General features: G+C 43.4%; 1 protein-coding gene across 1 annotated transcript in view; it reads left to right on the top strand.

The window, feature by feature from the left end:
- Positions 1–17929, top strand: part of MLH1 (mutL homolog 1) — a 53940-nt gene that overhangs the window by 15043 nt on the left and 20968 nt on the right. Inside the window, exons 8-9 of the mRNA XM_036738564.1 lie at positions 4812–4900; positions 14191–14303. Coding sequence (XP_036594459.1) covers positions 4812–4900; positions 14191–14303 — 202 coding nt within the window. The remainder of the gene's footprint in view (positions 1–4811; positions 4901–14190; positions 14304–17929) is intronic.

Raw genomic sequence — 17929 nt, 5'->3', positions numbered from 1 at the left:
TTGGGCCTGCCCCTCCACCCCCCAACAAGGGCTGCACCAGGAGAGCATGGCCCTCCCTCAGTTCAACTTTCCATTATGACTTCTCCCAAAGGGGAAGGGTTAACAGCAGCAGGCTTTTCTGTTTCCTTCTCCTTGAACTGCTTGCTGTTCACTGGCCTCCATGGCCCAGGAGAGAATGAAGACCCTGAGGGGTGGTTCTCCAGCCTCTGCAGAGGCTTCCAATGAGGGGGCCCGGCTGGCACCGAGTGGCCCTGGAGTCTTCCCTTACAGGAGTTCACACATGGCTCTCTGCGGCTTCGCCTTGGGGCACCACCCAGAGTCTAGGCCTTCTTCCATACTGGAGACCAGCTCTGCTGCCTCCGCTGAGCCGAGTCTTCCCCAGTGCCTGCCAGCCTTTGCTGCGAGCTTAACACACCAAAGAAAACGAGCATTTCCACTGATAAAGTGAAATTAAAAAAAGATGGAACCTGGAGCTGCGAGTCTCAGTCAGGCACAGCTTTCTTGTCCTTTTGTGTTAAATTAGTTAAGTGTTTTTTTTTCTTTCCTTGCTTTCTTCTTGTTAGGCCCATTACTCCCCCCAACTCTCCTTCCCCTATAGTTAAAAGACAGCCGAAGCCTTGTAGCGGACATGCCCAGTCAGCAAAGGACGGGGCCGTGTTGGCCGGCAGAGGCTCTTCTGGGTCTCCTGGAGCCACTGCCACCCTGTCCAAGCTGGGGAGGGACCTCTGCTCTTGGGCTTTAGTGTGCTCCTGCTCTGCCCAGCTCACCCTGCCACAGGTCACATGTGTCTTCCCTGGTTTGTCTGAGACCATCCCCGATCGCTTCCTACAGCACAGCAACGCTCCAATGCATGAATAAGGTGGTGTTTGTCCAGCCACCCCACCCTGACTCCGCCCCCTTAGTTTCCAGTTCCTCCCCACTACAAACCAGGCTGGACATTGGGGTCCTTCCCTTGTTCTCTCTGAGGTAGGAGCCTGCCACTGCCGGGACTGGCTTAAAGGGTCAGGGCCAGGCCTAGGGATGTTTACATGGCTCCCAGTGGCGTTCTAGATGAGCTGGATCCATTCCCAGCTCCCCCAACAATTTTTCTTGTTTGTCCCCTTGGCCAGTCTCTGATGGGTATGAGATAGAACATCTGTTGCTTTCGTTTACATTTCTCTAATCATTAGTGATTTGGGGCATTTTTGCATGTCTGTGGATGGCTTGGATTTTTCCTTTTGTCCATTGGGAATCCTCGTGTGGCTTCGTCCTGGTTTCCCTCCTCTGGACTTGTCCTAGCTTCTTGTCCTTCCTAAGAGGCGACGGCCAAAATGAAGTGTTAATAAGAGTCACAATGACTTATTCTCTCAAAGTTGTTCTTAAAACAGCGTTGCTGGTACTATAGCCACTGTTCTCTTGGTTCTGCCCATTTCACTCTTTTTATTTCATGCAAGTCTTTGCATGTCTTTCTAAGATCATTATTAATTGAAATTGGACTCATGGTCTGATCAGAACAGTTTGGTGGGGGCTTCACCTGCCTTGTGGTGGACACTGTGTCCCGCTTAATGCAGGATTATAAAAAAGCCTTTTGCTAAATCTGAATATATTACATACGTGGCAATTTCTTGGTCTGGCAGCCTAGCAACCCCATCTGAAAGGACATGGATTTGATCTGGCATGGCCTGTTTTTGAAGAAATCACACTGCTTTTAGTGATTAATGTTCTCTCTCTAAATGCTTATGAACCTTTACACTGTGGCCTCAAACTCAAATAGAAGTGGATCCCTGCTAGCCACACGATGACTTAGAGAACCACAAATTAATATTGTTTAATTTTACTGTATTTTTGTTTATTGAGCATTTCCCAATGACATTTTCATCTGGTTCCCTGGGAGTTTTACAGGCAGCAGGTTTGACACCTCTGCCTTTAAAAAAATACCTTCTAGAGCCTTAAAATAATCTGTGTTCTTTACTCACTGCCCTAATTGATAAACAAATACAAGGGATAGAAAATGTGGGGGTATATTGTAGTAGGCTGGGGAAAAGTAGTATCTTAAAATCAAAAGCTCTTGTTATTCCTTTTCAGACAAGAAGCTAAAAGAAACAAGTAACTTGTACTTAACATTAAGAGAAAAGCTGTGTTGTAGAATTTTTTGGAGCAGGCTCACCAGCCTGTGTAGCTTGGAAGCTTCTTCTGCTTCTCTCTTTAGAAAATGGAGGCCGTGTTTCCCTGTTTCCTATCTCCTGTTTTGTAAGATTTTTCACAGGGACCTAGCACTGATGTCCTGCAGTTCCTTTGATGCCTGGGATGGGGGTCACCTGGGCCGGATGACTTCGTAAGGAGGATTTCTTCTATCATCTCTCTCGTCTTAGATTTCAACATATTATTAGTTTCTCTTATATCCTTCTCCAGTACAAAGATCATTGGCATCTCCTGAGTACAAGAAATAATCGAAATCTCTCCATCAACTGACCACTCTCCTATAAGCCTCAGCCAGCAGTACTCTTCCTCCTTTAAATTACCTCTTACCCAACAGAACTAGAAATCCCTTGTATATGAAGGACCAAAAAGCCCTCCAAAGATTATGCCACTTTTTGGTAACCATCTTCACTCTTATTTCCAGGTTATGTAGATAGTGCTTTAAAAAAGATCTTTCTCTCAAGACAGCTCACATTTTATTCTAAATCCACGTCACTTACATCATTAGCATATTATCTCAAGACCTTTCATCCGTTTTGGTCCAACTTCCTTTGTAGAAATTTAGAACATGGGTGCTTTCTGTCCTTTTTCTGAGCCCTTTAAAATACAATCCCCAAAGTGTAAGAAGTGCCTATTGTCAGCCTGTGCTTAGTTTTCCTCTCCTCCTACAATCCAGTAATTTCTGCTTGAGTCAGGTCCAGATAACACTTCTCTAATTCCCTTGCTTCCCTTACCTTTTGGAAAAGGAAATCATCTTTATGGCAAGTCAGTAATCTGTCCAGTCTACAGAGGGGCAGTGCCAGCAAATGTCTGGAGAGTCAGAGCAGCCCATCGCTGCTCTTTCCTGCCCAGGTGCTAGGTTTGTGATCTGTTCTTAGTTCATCTGTTCTTTCTTCTCTGTCCAGGTGGGCTGTGGCAGAGTCCACCAACAGTGTGTCTCTTTTCCTCCTATAATCCCTCATTCTAGTTGTTGGATTCATCACGTGGGTGTATCTTCATTGCGCTCCGCCCCCCTTCCCCCCCCCCACTTCTCTGCAGTCCCTTTTATTTATTCTGGCTTTTTTGGAATAAGATATGCCCTTCCTGAACTATCTACCAGTTGTGCTCTGTCATGCCTGTGGGCACATGGCTTCCTTGTGTTAGGATTTCTTGTTCACTTTGTTTCCTATCCTCTTCTTGGACGTTTTCTCCAGTGAATTCCTGTTTTCTCTCCTGCTTTTTTTCTCCCTCTCATGTGTATTCTATTCTCTGCGATGTCTGACTTGGCAGATATTGTGGAATTTTCTTTCTCTTCCCCCCTTCCCTTTTCAATGTAAAACTTTCTTTCATTCAGTTCACATACCAAGCATTTATAAGCATCTGATATTTATAAGACTCAAAACAAATCTTTTATCAATTCTTGTTGATGGCACTTTATCTCTAGCCAAGAAGACCCCATCATTCCTGTGGCCTAACTCATGGTCCATGTATCCAAATGACATTCTCAGACCCCATCTTCTTAACTAGCTATTTGCTTCCTAAACTAGCCTTTAATCTTCAGTTGTTGATGGTCTTGTAAACACCACCTTGGCCCTTAGGAGGTCTTCAGTGTCTTAGCCATGACTTCATAATGCTTTCTAGATTCTTTTTGATGATAGCATTTGTCCTCATGAATCATCAGGAGTATGTAGTGAGAGTTGTTCGCTGCAGCCTGCGTTGGGAGGCACTCCATCACACTCGTGTTGTATCCCTTGCAAAGACATCATCAGCCTGCCTCAGCCGGGAGTCACCAAACACAACCACTCACCTCGGCCTGGATGGCTTCTCACCCTGATAGCACCTGCCTTATCATTCATTGAGGCACAAGAAGGTGTTTTTCCCTGAGGCCACATGTTTCCCTCCCCACTGGGAAGAGCCTCCTGCTCTTCCTTCCTGGTGTCCCCTTCTGGCCCTTAACCTCCTGACACAGCTTAGTATTTCCCCTGAGATCTCCTCCTTCTTTGCTTTCTCTTGGAGCCCTCCCTCTTTCTTTCTATAAAAAAAATTAGTTGTTGCTGCCTTTTGGAGAACAGTTCCTCTGGCCCTTTCTTTTACTTTGTGCCTAGAGGGTGGTTGCTTGCCACTGCAAGAAACACAGATGCGGCTTCTTCTTGGTGGGTTCCTACAAAATTTCCCTTGCTGTTTGTACATGGTGGGAATGATCTCATGGCCCCTGCGGTGTCCCTGGTGGCGCATCCTCCTGAAGAGCCTCCTGTTGGACAGTTCACCTTGTGGAGACAGTGCCCGTGCAGGCTCAGACTCCTGCCAGATCCTGGTGTCAACAGAGTTCTTTCCTGCTGTCATTTCCAGCAGAAATCCAGTCACCTGCAAGGCTTTAGCGATTAATCGTAGCTACCCATCTCTCCTCCTGTCCTCTGTATCTGTCTTGTCCATTTCCTGCCCTCTGTGCTGTTCTCCCTTCTTCTCCCCCCTCGCCAGCGTAAGAAAGAACATTCTTGATTTTTCTCCTTTTAAAATGACTGCAGATAGGCTCCTGTTTCCTGAGGTTCATTACTGACCACATTGAATCTGAAAATGCCGCTGTCCTTGGTGACCAGGGCTTCCTCGTCATCAGTTCACATCCTGATAAATGTTTATCTTCTTTTTATTAAAAGCAAGGTGAGACGACGCCTGATGTTCGGACCCTGCCGAATGCCACCGTGGTGGACAATATCCGATCCATCTTTGGAAATGCCGTTAGCAGGTAAGCTGGGGTCCTTCCCCGTGGCTCCTCGCTGCTGAAAGGGCTTATGCTTCAAGTCCTGGGTCGTGATTACGTGGCATTATTTATCATTGATCACTGGGAGATTGTTGGGGCTGCTGATCCCCCCAAATAAGTCTCCTCTCTTCTTCCCATCTGTAAACAGAGGTCTTGGTCCCTCTGTGCTTCCATTTGCTGTCCCCGCTTCTCTCGGTTCCCTGATAATAGGATGCATCCCTCTGGTATTTAATGAGGATTAGGGAGCCAGCCACCACTCATTTTTGAAGCACCTTCCCGAGCCAGGTGCTGGAGATGTAAGGGCAGCCACAAAACAGGGCCTGGCACCAGTGAGCGGGCATTCAGTGGGGCGGCCCTGCTCAGAGATGTCAGGAGAAGTTCCTGGGGGTGAAAGTCCAGCATCCTCAAGCATCCTCGAAGGACTCCCGGAGAAGGATTCAGGGGGGAGGTGGCACCAGGGAAAACACTAAAGGCTAGTGTTTATCTGTCCCTTTAAGGTTGGCCAAACCCTTCACTACAGGGAGGTGGCACGTTGGGCAATGCATGACCTTGGACCAGTCACTGTGCTCTTTCAGGAATGATAACAACCCCCGCCTCCCAGGGTGGTTGTGAGGATCAGAGGAGATGGCATATAACCATCATTATTAGAGTAATTATTAATTGTTGCTGTAAAATTGTATTTTCACTGTTTTCTCGTTGTCAGAATGGTTCTGCTCACTTTGCCAGCTGTTATAGGCACAGTGTTTTATATTCCTAGAACACAGACTGGATTCTCTCTCCTACTTGGGAACGTTCACTCCTTGTGCCCTCGAGGGTATAATACCAACTCTTGGCATGGCCTTGAAAGCTCCCCACACTCAGTTGTTCCGTCACATCCGGCTCTCTGTGGCCCCATTTGGGGTTTTCTTAACACAGATTCTGGAGTGATTTGCCATTTCCTTCTCCAGCTCATTTTACAGATCAGGAAACCGAAGCAAACAGGGTGATGTGACTTGCCCAGGGCCACACAGCTAGTAAGTGTCTGAGTCAGATTTGAACTCAGGAAGATGAGTCTTCCGACTCCACTGAGACACCTAGCTTCCCATCCCCTTTTCAGACTTGTTTCCTGATACTTCCTTTCACACGCACTGGCAGTCAGACCAGTTGACCAGCTGACCTCTGCACTGCCCCCTCTCACTCAGCTCCCAGGCAACAAAACCTTTCCTGAGTGCCCCGCCCCTTTTTGGGGCTCGCTTTCTCTTGGAGTTGATTTCCTTTCACTCGCTGGTGCCCGGCAGACCGCGAGGAAGGCGCCTTTCTTGTGCGCTGTAGCCGTGGAAGTGTTTGCCAGTTTAATTGGATCAAACAGTTTCAGAGTTTGAATGAATGGGTGAAGCCCTTATTAAGCGCCGCTGTGCTCTGGTGGTACATGTACCCAGTGGTGTGGGCGCTCAAGGAGCTTACATTCTAGTGGGGAAGGCAGCCCCTAAAGGGTGCTGGGAAGCAGGAGGTGAAGAGGAGGAACAGTCTGGAGAGTGACTCGGTGGAAGCTGGCAGGCCCCTCCCTATCATAGTTGCCTCTGGCAGGCACCAGGTAGGAGAGCAGGGCCTTGGGGCGCAAGATTGTGGAGGAGAGTAGGAGGAGAGCGAGGGGGATTCACCTGGCACAAGAGCCTATCTCTAGTGCTCTCTTAGCCTCGTTACTCAGTTGACTCTCCATCTACTGGCAGCTCCCTCATCTGTAAAAGGAGGAGGCTAAAGTCGATGGCCTTTGTGGGCCCTTCCTGCCTAGAGCCTGCCCTCTTCCCCTCACCCGAGCCCCTTCATCTGGAAGGACCACCACTATCCTCTATCTTCTCTGACCTGGCCCCATTCTTCCTTCTGGCTCCTCCCTCCTGTGCTAGGGCATCCTGATGCCATTTCTTTGAAGTGGCCTCTTCTGTCCATGCTATGTGGCTGGCCACTGGGCTACAGGCTCCTCTGGGGCGCCGAGCCTGCGCCTGGACAGCCTGTCCCAAGCTCATTCCCCCTCCCTTCTCTCAGCTAAAGCCAAGCATTTCCTCTGGGCATGTGGGGAAGGTCAATGGAGAACCCCAAGTCTGATGGTAACATGTCGACTTCCCTTGAAAATCTGATGCAAGGGAAGCCGGCTAAAACTGTACGTGGAACCCTATCTGGAACTCTGGTTCAGACTGCTTGAAATCCTCACCCTTGTCAAAGTCACACACAAGGCAGACACCGCTGTTAGGGGGATGCTAACAGACACAAAGAAGGTAGGGTGGCCCTTGCAGGGGCATTGCAGAGCCAGGGGTGAGTGCGCAGTCAGATCCTTGGTCAATGAGAGAACGAGGAAGGCAGTGATGAAGAGAGGGCCACGTTGGCTGTTCCTGATCCTTGCTTCTGGCCGTGCATGAGCCGTGGACTCGCAAAGTGAATAATGAGTAAAAGGAAGAATGACATTGGCTTTGTCACCATTTCTTAAAAAACAGTAAACTAGTGCCAGACAGCAGCCACCAAAAGGAGGGTGACAGGCCAGAGACAATAGGCTTACCCAGTGAGGAGACAACCCCTCCCCCCAGAGCCCCAGTGGGCCGGACTATTCCAGATTTGGGAAAGAAGACGGAGCTCACTGGGTCTGGCTGGGAAATCGTTTGTCCTAAGTTATGGTTCTTTTCTTATGAAATAATCCTGGATTTATGAGATTTAGCCGTGAGGGGGAATAGGACCAAGCTAGAGCATAACCGACTTTAATTAGAAAGGCAAAAATTTCTCGCTGAGAATCTTGCTGCGTTGGACGCGCTTGAGAACAGGGTGGGAGGTGTCTTAAATAGTGAGCTGGACCATCACAGTTCTTTTTATTTTAATTTTTTTTGTAAATTTTAAACAAATACAAAATGAGGAAAGAAAAAGAATTGCCATGTATGCAGCAGACCATAAGAGAGGATTCAGTGTAAAACAATAAATTTCCATCTTAAGAAAACCTATGTAACAAATACTACACGTTGTTTACAAAGCTCCTCAACTTTTCTTTGCTTCCTGGTCAGTTTTCTTTGCTCTTTGCTGTGTGTACTTTTTACATTATTGTTCCCTCCCCCCACCACCCAAAGAAGGCTGCAATTATGTGTGGGTATATATACATATACATAAATATCTATAAACACACACATATACGTTTAAACACATATATGTAAGATCATACTAGGCTTATTTCCACTTGTCTTCTGTATCTCCAGAGGTGGATAACATCTTCCTTTCTAAGTCCAAGTCTTCCCATGTTTTTCTGTTTTTGAAAAATGTATTTATTTTTAGTTTTAAACATCGACTTCCATAAGATTTTGAGTTCTAAATTATCTCTCCATCTCTCCTCTCCCCCATCCCAGGATGGCATGCAATTTGATATAGGCTCTACATGTACATTCATATTGAACCAATTTTCACATTAGTCATGTTGTAAAGAAGAATTAGAACCAATGGGAGGAACCACAAGAAGAAACAAACAAAAAAGAGAGAGAGAGCAAATAGTATGCTTCAATCTGCATTTAGACTCCATAGTTCTTTCTCTGGATGTAGATGGTATTTTCCATCATGAGTCCTTTGGAATTGTTTTAGGTCTTTGCATTGCTAAGAAGAGCTAAGTCTATCAAAATCAGGCATTGCACACTGGCTGTTACTGTGTACAGTGTTCTTCTGGTTCTGCTCACTTCATTCAGCATCGGTTCATATAAGTCTTTCCAGGTTTTTCTGAAGTTCACCTGCTCCTTATTTCTTATAGCACAATAGTATTCCATTACATTCATATACCACATCTTGTTCAGCCATTCCCCAACTGATAGGCATCCCCTCAATTTCCAGTTCTTGGCTGCCACAAAAAGAGCTGTTATAAATGTTTTTGTACATGTGGGGCCTTTCCCTATTTGTATGATCTCTTTGGGATACAGACCTAGAAGTGGTATTGCTGGATCAAAAGGTATGCACATTTTTGTAGGCCTTTGGTCATAGTTCCACATTGCTCTCCAGGATGGTTGGATCACTTCACAGCTCTACCAACAATGCATTAGTGTTCCAATTTTCCCACATCTTCTCCAACATTTATCACTTTCCTGTTTTGTCATGTTAGCCAATCTGATAGGTGTGATGTGGTACCTCAGGATCGTTTTGATTTGCATTTCTCTAATCAATAGTGATTTAGAGAATTTTTTCATATGACTATAGAGATCTTTAATTTCTTCTTCTGAAAACTGCCTGTTCATATCCTCTGACCATTTATCAGTTGGGGAATGACTTGTATTCTTATAAATTTGATTCAGTTCTCTATATATTTTAGAAGTGAGGCCTTTATCAGAGACACTGGTTATAAAAATTCTTTCCCAGTTTTCTGCTTCCCTCGCAATCTTGGTTGCGTTGGCTTTGTGCAAAAAGTTTTCAATTTAATATAATCAAAATCATGCATTTTGCATTTTATAATGTTCTCTATCTCTTGTTTGGTCATAAATTCTTCCCTTCTCCATAAATACTATTCCTTACCCTCCCAGTTTGCTTACAGTGTCAGCCTTTATATCTAAATTGTGTACTCATTTTGACCTTATTTTGGTATACAGTGTGAGGTGTTGGTCTGTGCCTAGTTTCTGCCATGCTATTTTCTAGTTTTTCCACTATTTTTGTCACATAGTAAGTTCTTATCCCAGAAGCTGGAGTCTTTGGGTTTATCAAAACAGGAGATTACTATAGTCATTGACTACTCTGTGTTATGTACCTAACCTGTTCCACTGATCCACCATTCTGTTTCTTAGCCAATACCAAGTAGTTTTAATGATTGCAGCTTTATAATACAATTTAAGATCTGGTATGGCTAGGCCACCTTCCATAGCATTTCTTTTCATTAATTCCCTTGATATTCTGGACCTTTTGTTCTTCCAGATGAATTTTGTTACTATTTTTTCTAGCTCTATAAAATAATTTTTTGGTAATTTGGTTGGTATGGCACTGAATAAGTAAATTAATTTAGGTAGAATTGTAATTTTTATTTCATTAGCTCAGCCTACCCATGAGCAGCTGAGGTTTTTCCAATTATTTAGATCTGACAGTTTGTGTGAAAAGTCTTTTGTAATTGTGTTCATATAGTTCCTGGGTTTGTCTTGGCAGGTAGGCTCCCAAATATTTTATAATGTCTACAGTAACTTTAAATAGAATTTCTTTCTATCTCTTGCTGTTGGGCTTTGTTCATAATTATAGAAATACTGAAGATTTATGTGGGTTTATTTCCATGTTTTTCTAAATCAATCAGCTCATCCTTTCCTACACCATAGCTATATTTCAACCCAATCATGTCCCTTCTGAGAGACTATCTATGAGAGTTTTTTCCCCAATTTTCTGCATTCTCTCTACTTTTGGATAAATAGGTTTCATTTGTGCAAAAAAATTTTAATGTAAAATAATCAGAATTATCCTTCTTATATTTCAACAGTCTCTCACCCTTCAGTATAGTTTAAGGTCTGACACCACTGAATTTACTTCCTTTACATCTTTTTTCCCTGTTTTCCTCAAAGTTCCTGACCTTTTGTTCTTCCAAATGAACTTTGTTATTATTTTTTCTGACTCAGTAAAATAATTTTTTTAGCAATTTAATTGGGATGACATTGAGTAAATAGTTAGGTAAGATTGTCATTTTAAGAATTATACTGGCTTTAACTTCCCATGAACAATAAATATTCAATTTTTTAGATGAGTTCATTTGTATAAAAAGTATTTTATGTTTATGTTCATATAGTTCTTGTTTTTGGCAAGCATATTCTCAGATATTTTTTACTGTCTAGGTATTTTAAATGGTCTAAAACAGTATTGAATAATATTGCCGACACATGGTGTAGTTTCTCTAATTTTCACTTTTGATTAAATCAATTTTCACTTTAACTTTGTTTGAGATCATGATTACTACCCCTGCTTTTTTCACTTAATAAATTCTCCTCCTACCCTTTACTTTATCTTTGTGTGTATCTCATTTTTATACTGTTTCCTGAAAGCAACATATTGTTGAATTCAAAATTTTAATCTGCTATCCATTTGCATTGTATGGGTAAATTTGTCCCATTCACATTCAAAGCTACAATTACTTGTGTATTTTCCTCCTTCCGATTTTTTCTCACTGTCCTTCTCTATGTTTATACTATCTATCCTCACTCTGCCTTAATTCTACCTCCTACCTTGTTCTCCTATTCCTTAACCTACCCACCCCTCCAAGAGTCCCTCCCTTATCCTCTCCCCCATCCCCTTCCTAAATCTTAATCTACACACCTTTCTATACCCCCCATCACCTTCCCTCACCCTCTTATTTCTTTATAAATTTAGAAGATTTTTATACCCTTCCAAATGTATACGTTGTTCTCTCTTTAACCAGATCTGAGTGAGTAGGGTTCCAGTACTACCAGCCGTCCTCCGCCATCTGATTTCCTCTGCATCCGTTCTTCCTCTTGAGCCTCATTTGTGTGAGATAATTACTCTTTTTACTTTTTTTCTACACCATTTTGATTTTTAGAATCACATCATTCTTGGCTCCACCCCAGTCTTTCTTTGGAACTATTACTAATGACAATCTTAGATACAGAGTTTACATTTCCATGTATAAAAAGTAAACCATTTGTCCTCATTGAGTCCCTTGTAATTGGTCTGTGATATTTACTTTATAATTCTCCTGTATCTTGTATGTCAAATTTTCTATTAAGTTCTGGTCTTTTTGCAATAAAATACTGAAAGTCTGTCAGTTTGTTGACCTTTTTTTGTTTGTTTAGGATTATATTTAACTTTGCTGGGTATGATATTTTTGGCCACAATTCCAGTTCTATTCCTCTTCAATATGCTGTGTTCCAAGACCTGCGGTCTTTTAGCGTAGCCACTATTAGGTCTTGCGTAATTTTAATTGTGGCTCTGCCATATTTAAATTGTTTTTTTCTTGTTGCTAGTAATATTTTCTCCTTAACCTGGGGATTTCAGAATTTGGCTGTGATATTCCTGTAGGCTTTCCTCCGAGGATCTCTTTCAGGTAGCTATCAGTAGATTTTTTCCTATTTCTGCTTTCCCCTCTTGTTCTAAAACTTCAGGACAATTTTCTTTAATTATTTCTTGTATTATTGTATCAAGATTCTCTTTTTCTTTTTTGATCATGGCTTTCAGGTAGTCTGATTATTCTTATGCTTTCTCTTGATCTGTTCTCCATATCAGTTGTTTTTCTTGTAAGATGTTTGTATTGATAATTAAGGTGGGAGTTTTTTACTGTTTTAGAATGCTAAATTAATTAAGTGTCTTTGATTGAGTCTTAACTAGGTGCTAAACCCCAGGCCCAGGCCCTTTTACTAATTAGGTGTGAAGCCCCAGAATGGTTAGCAAACTAGTTGGCTAGTTTGAGAGAGGCAGGAAGCCCCCAGGGCCCTAAGGGGAGTTGCTAAGACCAGAGCCAGTGGTATGCACCTAAGTTCTGGTCCGTCAGATGAGGTTCTAGTCGGACTGTATAAAAAGAGAGAACAGAGTTGTTTGTTTGGGGCTGTCACTCATGGAGGAGTGTTGATGTGGAGACTCTGAGCAGCGGCTCTAAGAGCCTCCTAGCTTGTGAACCCAGATGTTGATGCTTTCCTGGTAACTATAAATTGTGATTTGGTCTGTTTCTAATGTATGTTTGTAATTTGTTTGTATTTGCTCTGAAGTTCAGGGTGCTGGCTTTTCCTCCTGGACTAAGTGAATGATGTTTGTATGTTGGATTAAAGTGAGATTGTTAACCCCTTACCATTACTTTCCTCAGTAAAGCAAATCAAAAGAGCCTGTGTTGGCAGCTCTTGTTGCTGGTCCTGTTGGGTCTTACACCTCAACAGCAGCTGCTAGCTGAATTACTGTTACAATGTTTCACATTCTCTTTTGCTTTTTCATTCTTTATATTTTGTTTTATTATTTCTTGGTCTCTTATAACTTTGCTAGGTTTGCCTAGCCTATTCTGATTTTCAAGAAGTCATTTTCTTCCTTAAGATTCTGGATCTCCTTTTCCAGTTGGTTGACTTTCTTTTCATAATCTTGTTTATGTTGGATTGTTCTTACTGTTTTAAAAAAAATTTTCCTTATTCTTTCTTATTTGATTTTTGAAGTCTTTTTTGAATTCTTCTGTGAATTCTTTTTGGACAGGTAACCATTTGACATTACTCTTTGGGGTATGGAAGGCTTTGTTTGCTTCAGTATCCTTCTCTGAAGATGAACCCCCCAGTCTTCCCTATTCCCATAGTTACTGTCTATGGTTGGGTTCTTTCTCCTGTGCCTGCTCATTTAAAAAATAATTTAGTAGCTTATTATTCTAATCACCTCTAGTCCTGGAGGGTGGGGGATGGTACTGATGGACTCAGGTCCTTCTCGTGTTATTTTCTGAGCTTTGTCCTGGGCCCAATCTCTGCACTCCTCCCCCACTCCATACCACAGCTAGAGCCCTTTGGCACACTATGCTGGAAATGTTCTTGGTCCCTGAGACCCCTTCAGGGGCTGTGACCTTGAATTCTGCCTACTGGCCTGGACCTGAGGCCAAGAGCTCTGCTCTCCTGTGAGTGCCCACAGCCTGCGGCGTTCCCAACCCACTGCTTCTGCACTCACCAGGTGTGTACTGGTCCCTTCTTGCCCACGACCCCATCTGGGCAGCACGGCTGGGCTTGGCATCCCTCAGTCTTCCCCAGCTCAGATGCTCAACACCCACACTGGGAGATAAAAAATCCCACGCTGAGGCTGAGGCTACCTCCCAACCCTGCTGCCCCAGGGCTTGCTGCCGTTTAAGTAGACCCTAGCCTGGAGGTGTTTGCACCTCCACAGGGCCAGGCCTCTGTTCTGGGATCTTTGTTTGGATCTTCTCCAGTTGTCCCAGGAGGAACACTCTTCTCCCCCAACTCTTGCTTATTTTTGCCTCTCTACATTCACCCTGAGGCTCTATTTTGTCTTGTTTTTGGAGGAAATCTGGAGAGGTTGCAGTTTTCTGACTTACTCCACCATCTTCCCAGAATCCTCACTACTCTTTACTCCAGGGTACGGGGTGGGGTCCATTAGCAAGTGGGTCCCTCCAAGGCCTCCATATATGAAAAGGACTGAGCTCTAAGGCCTGGGCCTTGTGTCCACGTCTGCATGTAGCATTGTATTGAGATGCGAGCCGTTGGCCTGGGGTCAGGATAGGGATGTGCTGACTGACTTGCCAAGTTTTTTCCCAGCTCTGGGGCCTTCCTGTGGGGGTAGTGTTCTCTGGGGTTTTCTCCTGTCCTAAAAAGTTCTTCTCATTTAAACAGAGAACTAATCGAGGTGGGCTGTGATGACCCAGTGCTTGCCTTCAAAATGAAAGGCTACATCTCCAATGCCAACTATTCTGTGAAGAAATGCATCCTATTACTCTTCATCAACCGTAAGTCGGTGCAGACTGGGAAATCCAGCGTGGCCTTGTTATGTGGGTGTGGAGGACAGTGTGGTGTGATCAGCAGTAACTGACTACTACACATGGGGCAGTGGAGGTCCCTGCCTGAGTTGGGGGATAGACATGAGGTCCGTGCTCCTTTACCCAGAGAAACAAGACATGTTCCATCCTGTTTCCTGCTTTCTCTAGAGCCTGCATTCTGAAAAACCACCCCCTTTTTGGGAAGGGCATCCATTATCTGGAGTGGGTCTCAGGAGAGGGGCCTGGAGGTCATGCCACGAAAGGATTGGTGGAAGGAATTATGGGTGGTTAGCCGGGACAGGAGAGGCCGTGGGAAACAGGAGCGCTGTCTTCCCATGCTTGGAAATTGCGGTGTGAAAGAGGGGCTGGTCTCGTTCTGTTTGGCCTGAGGAGTAGAGGACAGAGAGGCAGCCAGCATTAGACCTGAGATGAGGGAACCCTTCCAAATTAGAACCACCCTAAAGTGGTTTTCCCCTTTCTGGACATCCTCAGAGTGTGGGCGGCTGCTCATCTGGGTTGCTGTAGGAGGAATTCTTCAGGTACAGGGGGGCCTCGATGGCATATCCATTAAAAGGCTTTGAGAGACATAGTTTCTGAGTAATTTGATCATTTTACTAATAAGACTAGTGTGTTATTAACAAAAGGATGGCCATTCGGCCGGCTCTCTTAGACCAGAGACCATTATGGCAGCGGGCTCAGGTTTCTGGGTACTTTTGGAAGAAGAGTGGCAATCAACTCTGATTGTTTAATACAATGGGAGCTGGGCTATATTAAAATGAAGGGCTGAGAGTGACATGTCACCCTTGAACAGAGAAACTATCTCTATGCCCAGATCACCCCCAGCTTGGCGATGCCCCACCCAAGCCTGAGCAGGAGACAGTGGCAACCCCAGGGTGAATCTAATCCCATTATCAGCAATGTCCTTCAAGGGCTTTAAAATCAGGACTTTAGAAAAGGGAGGAACTCTGGATCCCCCCAAATCATTGGTTGTTAATTATCATTTCTCAGTCCCCCGTTTGATATTGTTGAGAGGCATAGCCTCCTCAGTGAATCACTAACTGATAACACAGATACCTCATCAAGGGTTTCTAACACGGGACTTCTGAAGGGAGACAATGTGAGGGGGGAAAGGGCAAGATGGACAGCACTTTGACAGAATCAAAGGGAGCAATCCCCTTTGATAAGTAGATCTTAGAGATAAACAGCAAAACAAAATTGTCCGTTTAAGATTCTGAAGTCTCATTTCTTGCAGCTGTCTGGTTCTCAGGACACCATCTTGATGCAGCCCTGTGGTTCAGGTGTGGTCTCAGAGCAGTTCTTCTCTGGCTCAGGTCATTGTAGAAAATCTCTTCTCTGCTAAGAATTTCCTACAAAATTGGTCTTAGCACAGATTTAAATGTACTTTGCCAGTAACCAGGTCAGATAATGAAAAGTTAGTTTAAACCTTATGTCCTTTACTAGACAATCGAATTTGTAAACTTTTAGACCAGGGAATTTACATTTTTAGGCCAATTACATTTACATGTTTGGACAGTTGTTATGTTGATATTATAGGAAACTCAGATGCAAACAGAAAATTAGAGCCCAATTTCTATATTGGCATTATTCATTCCCCATTAGGTGGTTTAGAGTCCACTAGGGAATTAAGAAAAGAACATTTGTATAAGAAGATGGTCTTATAATGGTAATCAAGGAATGCTGAGACTATCAAGTGCCTTTAATGAGTCTGGCCTTTGTTTGAATCGAGCAGGTAAAGTGGGATCTTTTTGTCTTGGAGTGTTTCTTAGCACTAAGACAATTGGGAGTCATTGATTTGTATTTGATGTGGTGCTGGTGGTTGAGGAGCTTTCCCACACCCTAAATGCTAATTTGGCCCCAGCCCACAGGGTGCTGAACTGGGTATATGTACTGGCAAGTTAGCATTTGACTTTTGGGAGTACACTCATTGAAAGAGTGTGGTTGACAAATTCTGGGCAAGCCATTGAAATAGCTCCCCTGGCTTTGAAACCCAGATGTTGGTGCTTCTCTGGTAACTATTGTGATTTGATCTGACAAGATCTGTCTGTTGATCTGTTTAAAATGTATGGTTGTAATTTCTGTTCGTCTTTGCCCTGAAGTTCAGGGGTCTGATCTTTTCCCCTGGAACTAAGTGAATGATATATGTATGCTTAATTAAACTGAGATTGCTAACTCCTTAAGGTTTCTTTCCTTAGAAAAGCAGATCAAAGAACCTGTGTTGGCAACCCCTCTGTGTGCTCTTGTTGGTCTTTCACCCCCAAAATAGCTGCAAGCTTCGTTGTTACAGGACTGTCATACAAAAATGAGTTCATTTAAAAGTTGTGGTATTAACTTCAGTTGTAACAAAATGTTTTGGGATGGGATGTATAAATACATTGAGTAATGAGTTTTAAAACAGTGCTTATCAAGTAAGTTATTTATGATAAAACATCTTCAACTTCGAGTCATGTTCAAATGAATTACCCCTAACAAAAGCATTTATAAGGTGGACCACCAGCCATTCTCCTTCTAAGATAACAAGTTGTACCTTTCTGTAACATAGAACTGAGACAGGATATTTACTAAGTGACAGAATCATATTCTGGTCCCACAGGTTTTTGCATCATTTGCCTAATTATCTCCACGCCATTGTGAAAAATTAAAGGACCTCGACTTACAGAGGAATATATAGCTAGTAACAGATGTCAAGGCTAAATACTGAGTTGTCTGGAAAATAGAAAGGACTAAAATTCTAGGCCAAATAGATGAAATCTTGTCACCTGTGTCTCATAGTAACTCAGGTGTGCTCCAGCATTAGCCTGTGAGATAAAGATTTATCTGATCATCTAACATGATTACAGAAACTTCCTCTTTAAAAAGAATAGGGATATGAGGGAAAATGCTCTCTTATCTTGATGTCAATTCCAGGCAAAAGTTACGTAGATGGCCAGTTTGCATTGTGCCAGGCTTGGGGTCAGCCAGGTGGGATGTTTTCCATTCAAGAGGAGAGGTCATGCTGAAGAAATAGTCAGGAGAATCCTATCTCAGCCCATGCCAATAATTGTTCTCCCAACCTTTCCCATGAGAACGCCACCTGTGGCTTGTTTGTGTAAACCCATAGGGTTCTTGGCATCATCGATGCCTTGGCTCAGTGGCATTCCTTGATGGTCATACCAGATTAATATCACTTAACTGCCCCATAAGGCCTTCAATAGCAAGTCTTGATAGTCAGAGCTTCAGGTGGATCTGGCTCTCAAGGATCACATGTCCTAGGTAACAAGTATGGACTCTAATCTCCCATTGGTAACAATGAGAGGTTTATCACAGAAAGCCACAACTTACCTTGGTATAACTAGTACTCATGCTAAGTAGATGGTTTTTTATTCCTAAATTCAACATTATACAGAAAATTTTGCTTTAAGACACTTAATAACAAATGACAAAAGACTTGGGGGTATAAATATAATAATCCCAACTCGTGTACAGAGAACAGAATATATGAAATGTTGTCAGTGAAACAGGTTCAGTTTTAACCATGTCCAGTGGACATAAACTAGACTCCTGCTCTCAGAATTTCTTCAAACAATGGGGACGTCTTT

This window comes from Trichosurus vulpecula, chromosome 9 (genome assembly GCF_011100635.1).
Source record: "Trichosurus vulpecula isolate mTriVul1 chromosome 9, mTriVul1.pri, whole genome shotgun sequence".
Lineage (NCBI taxonomy): Eukaryota > Metazoa > Chordata > Mammalia > Diprotodontia > Phalangeridae > Trichosurus > Trichosurus vulpecula.
The sequence above is the reverse complement of the archived record's forward strand: the minus strand, read 5'-3'. Positions and strand labels throughout refer to the sequence as shown.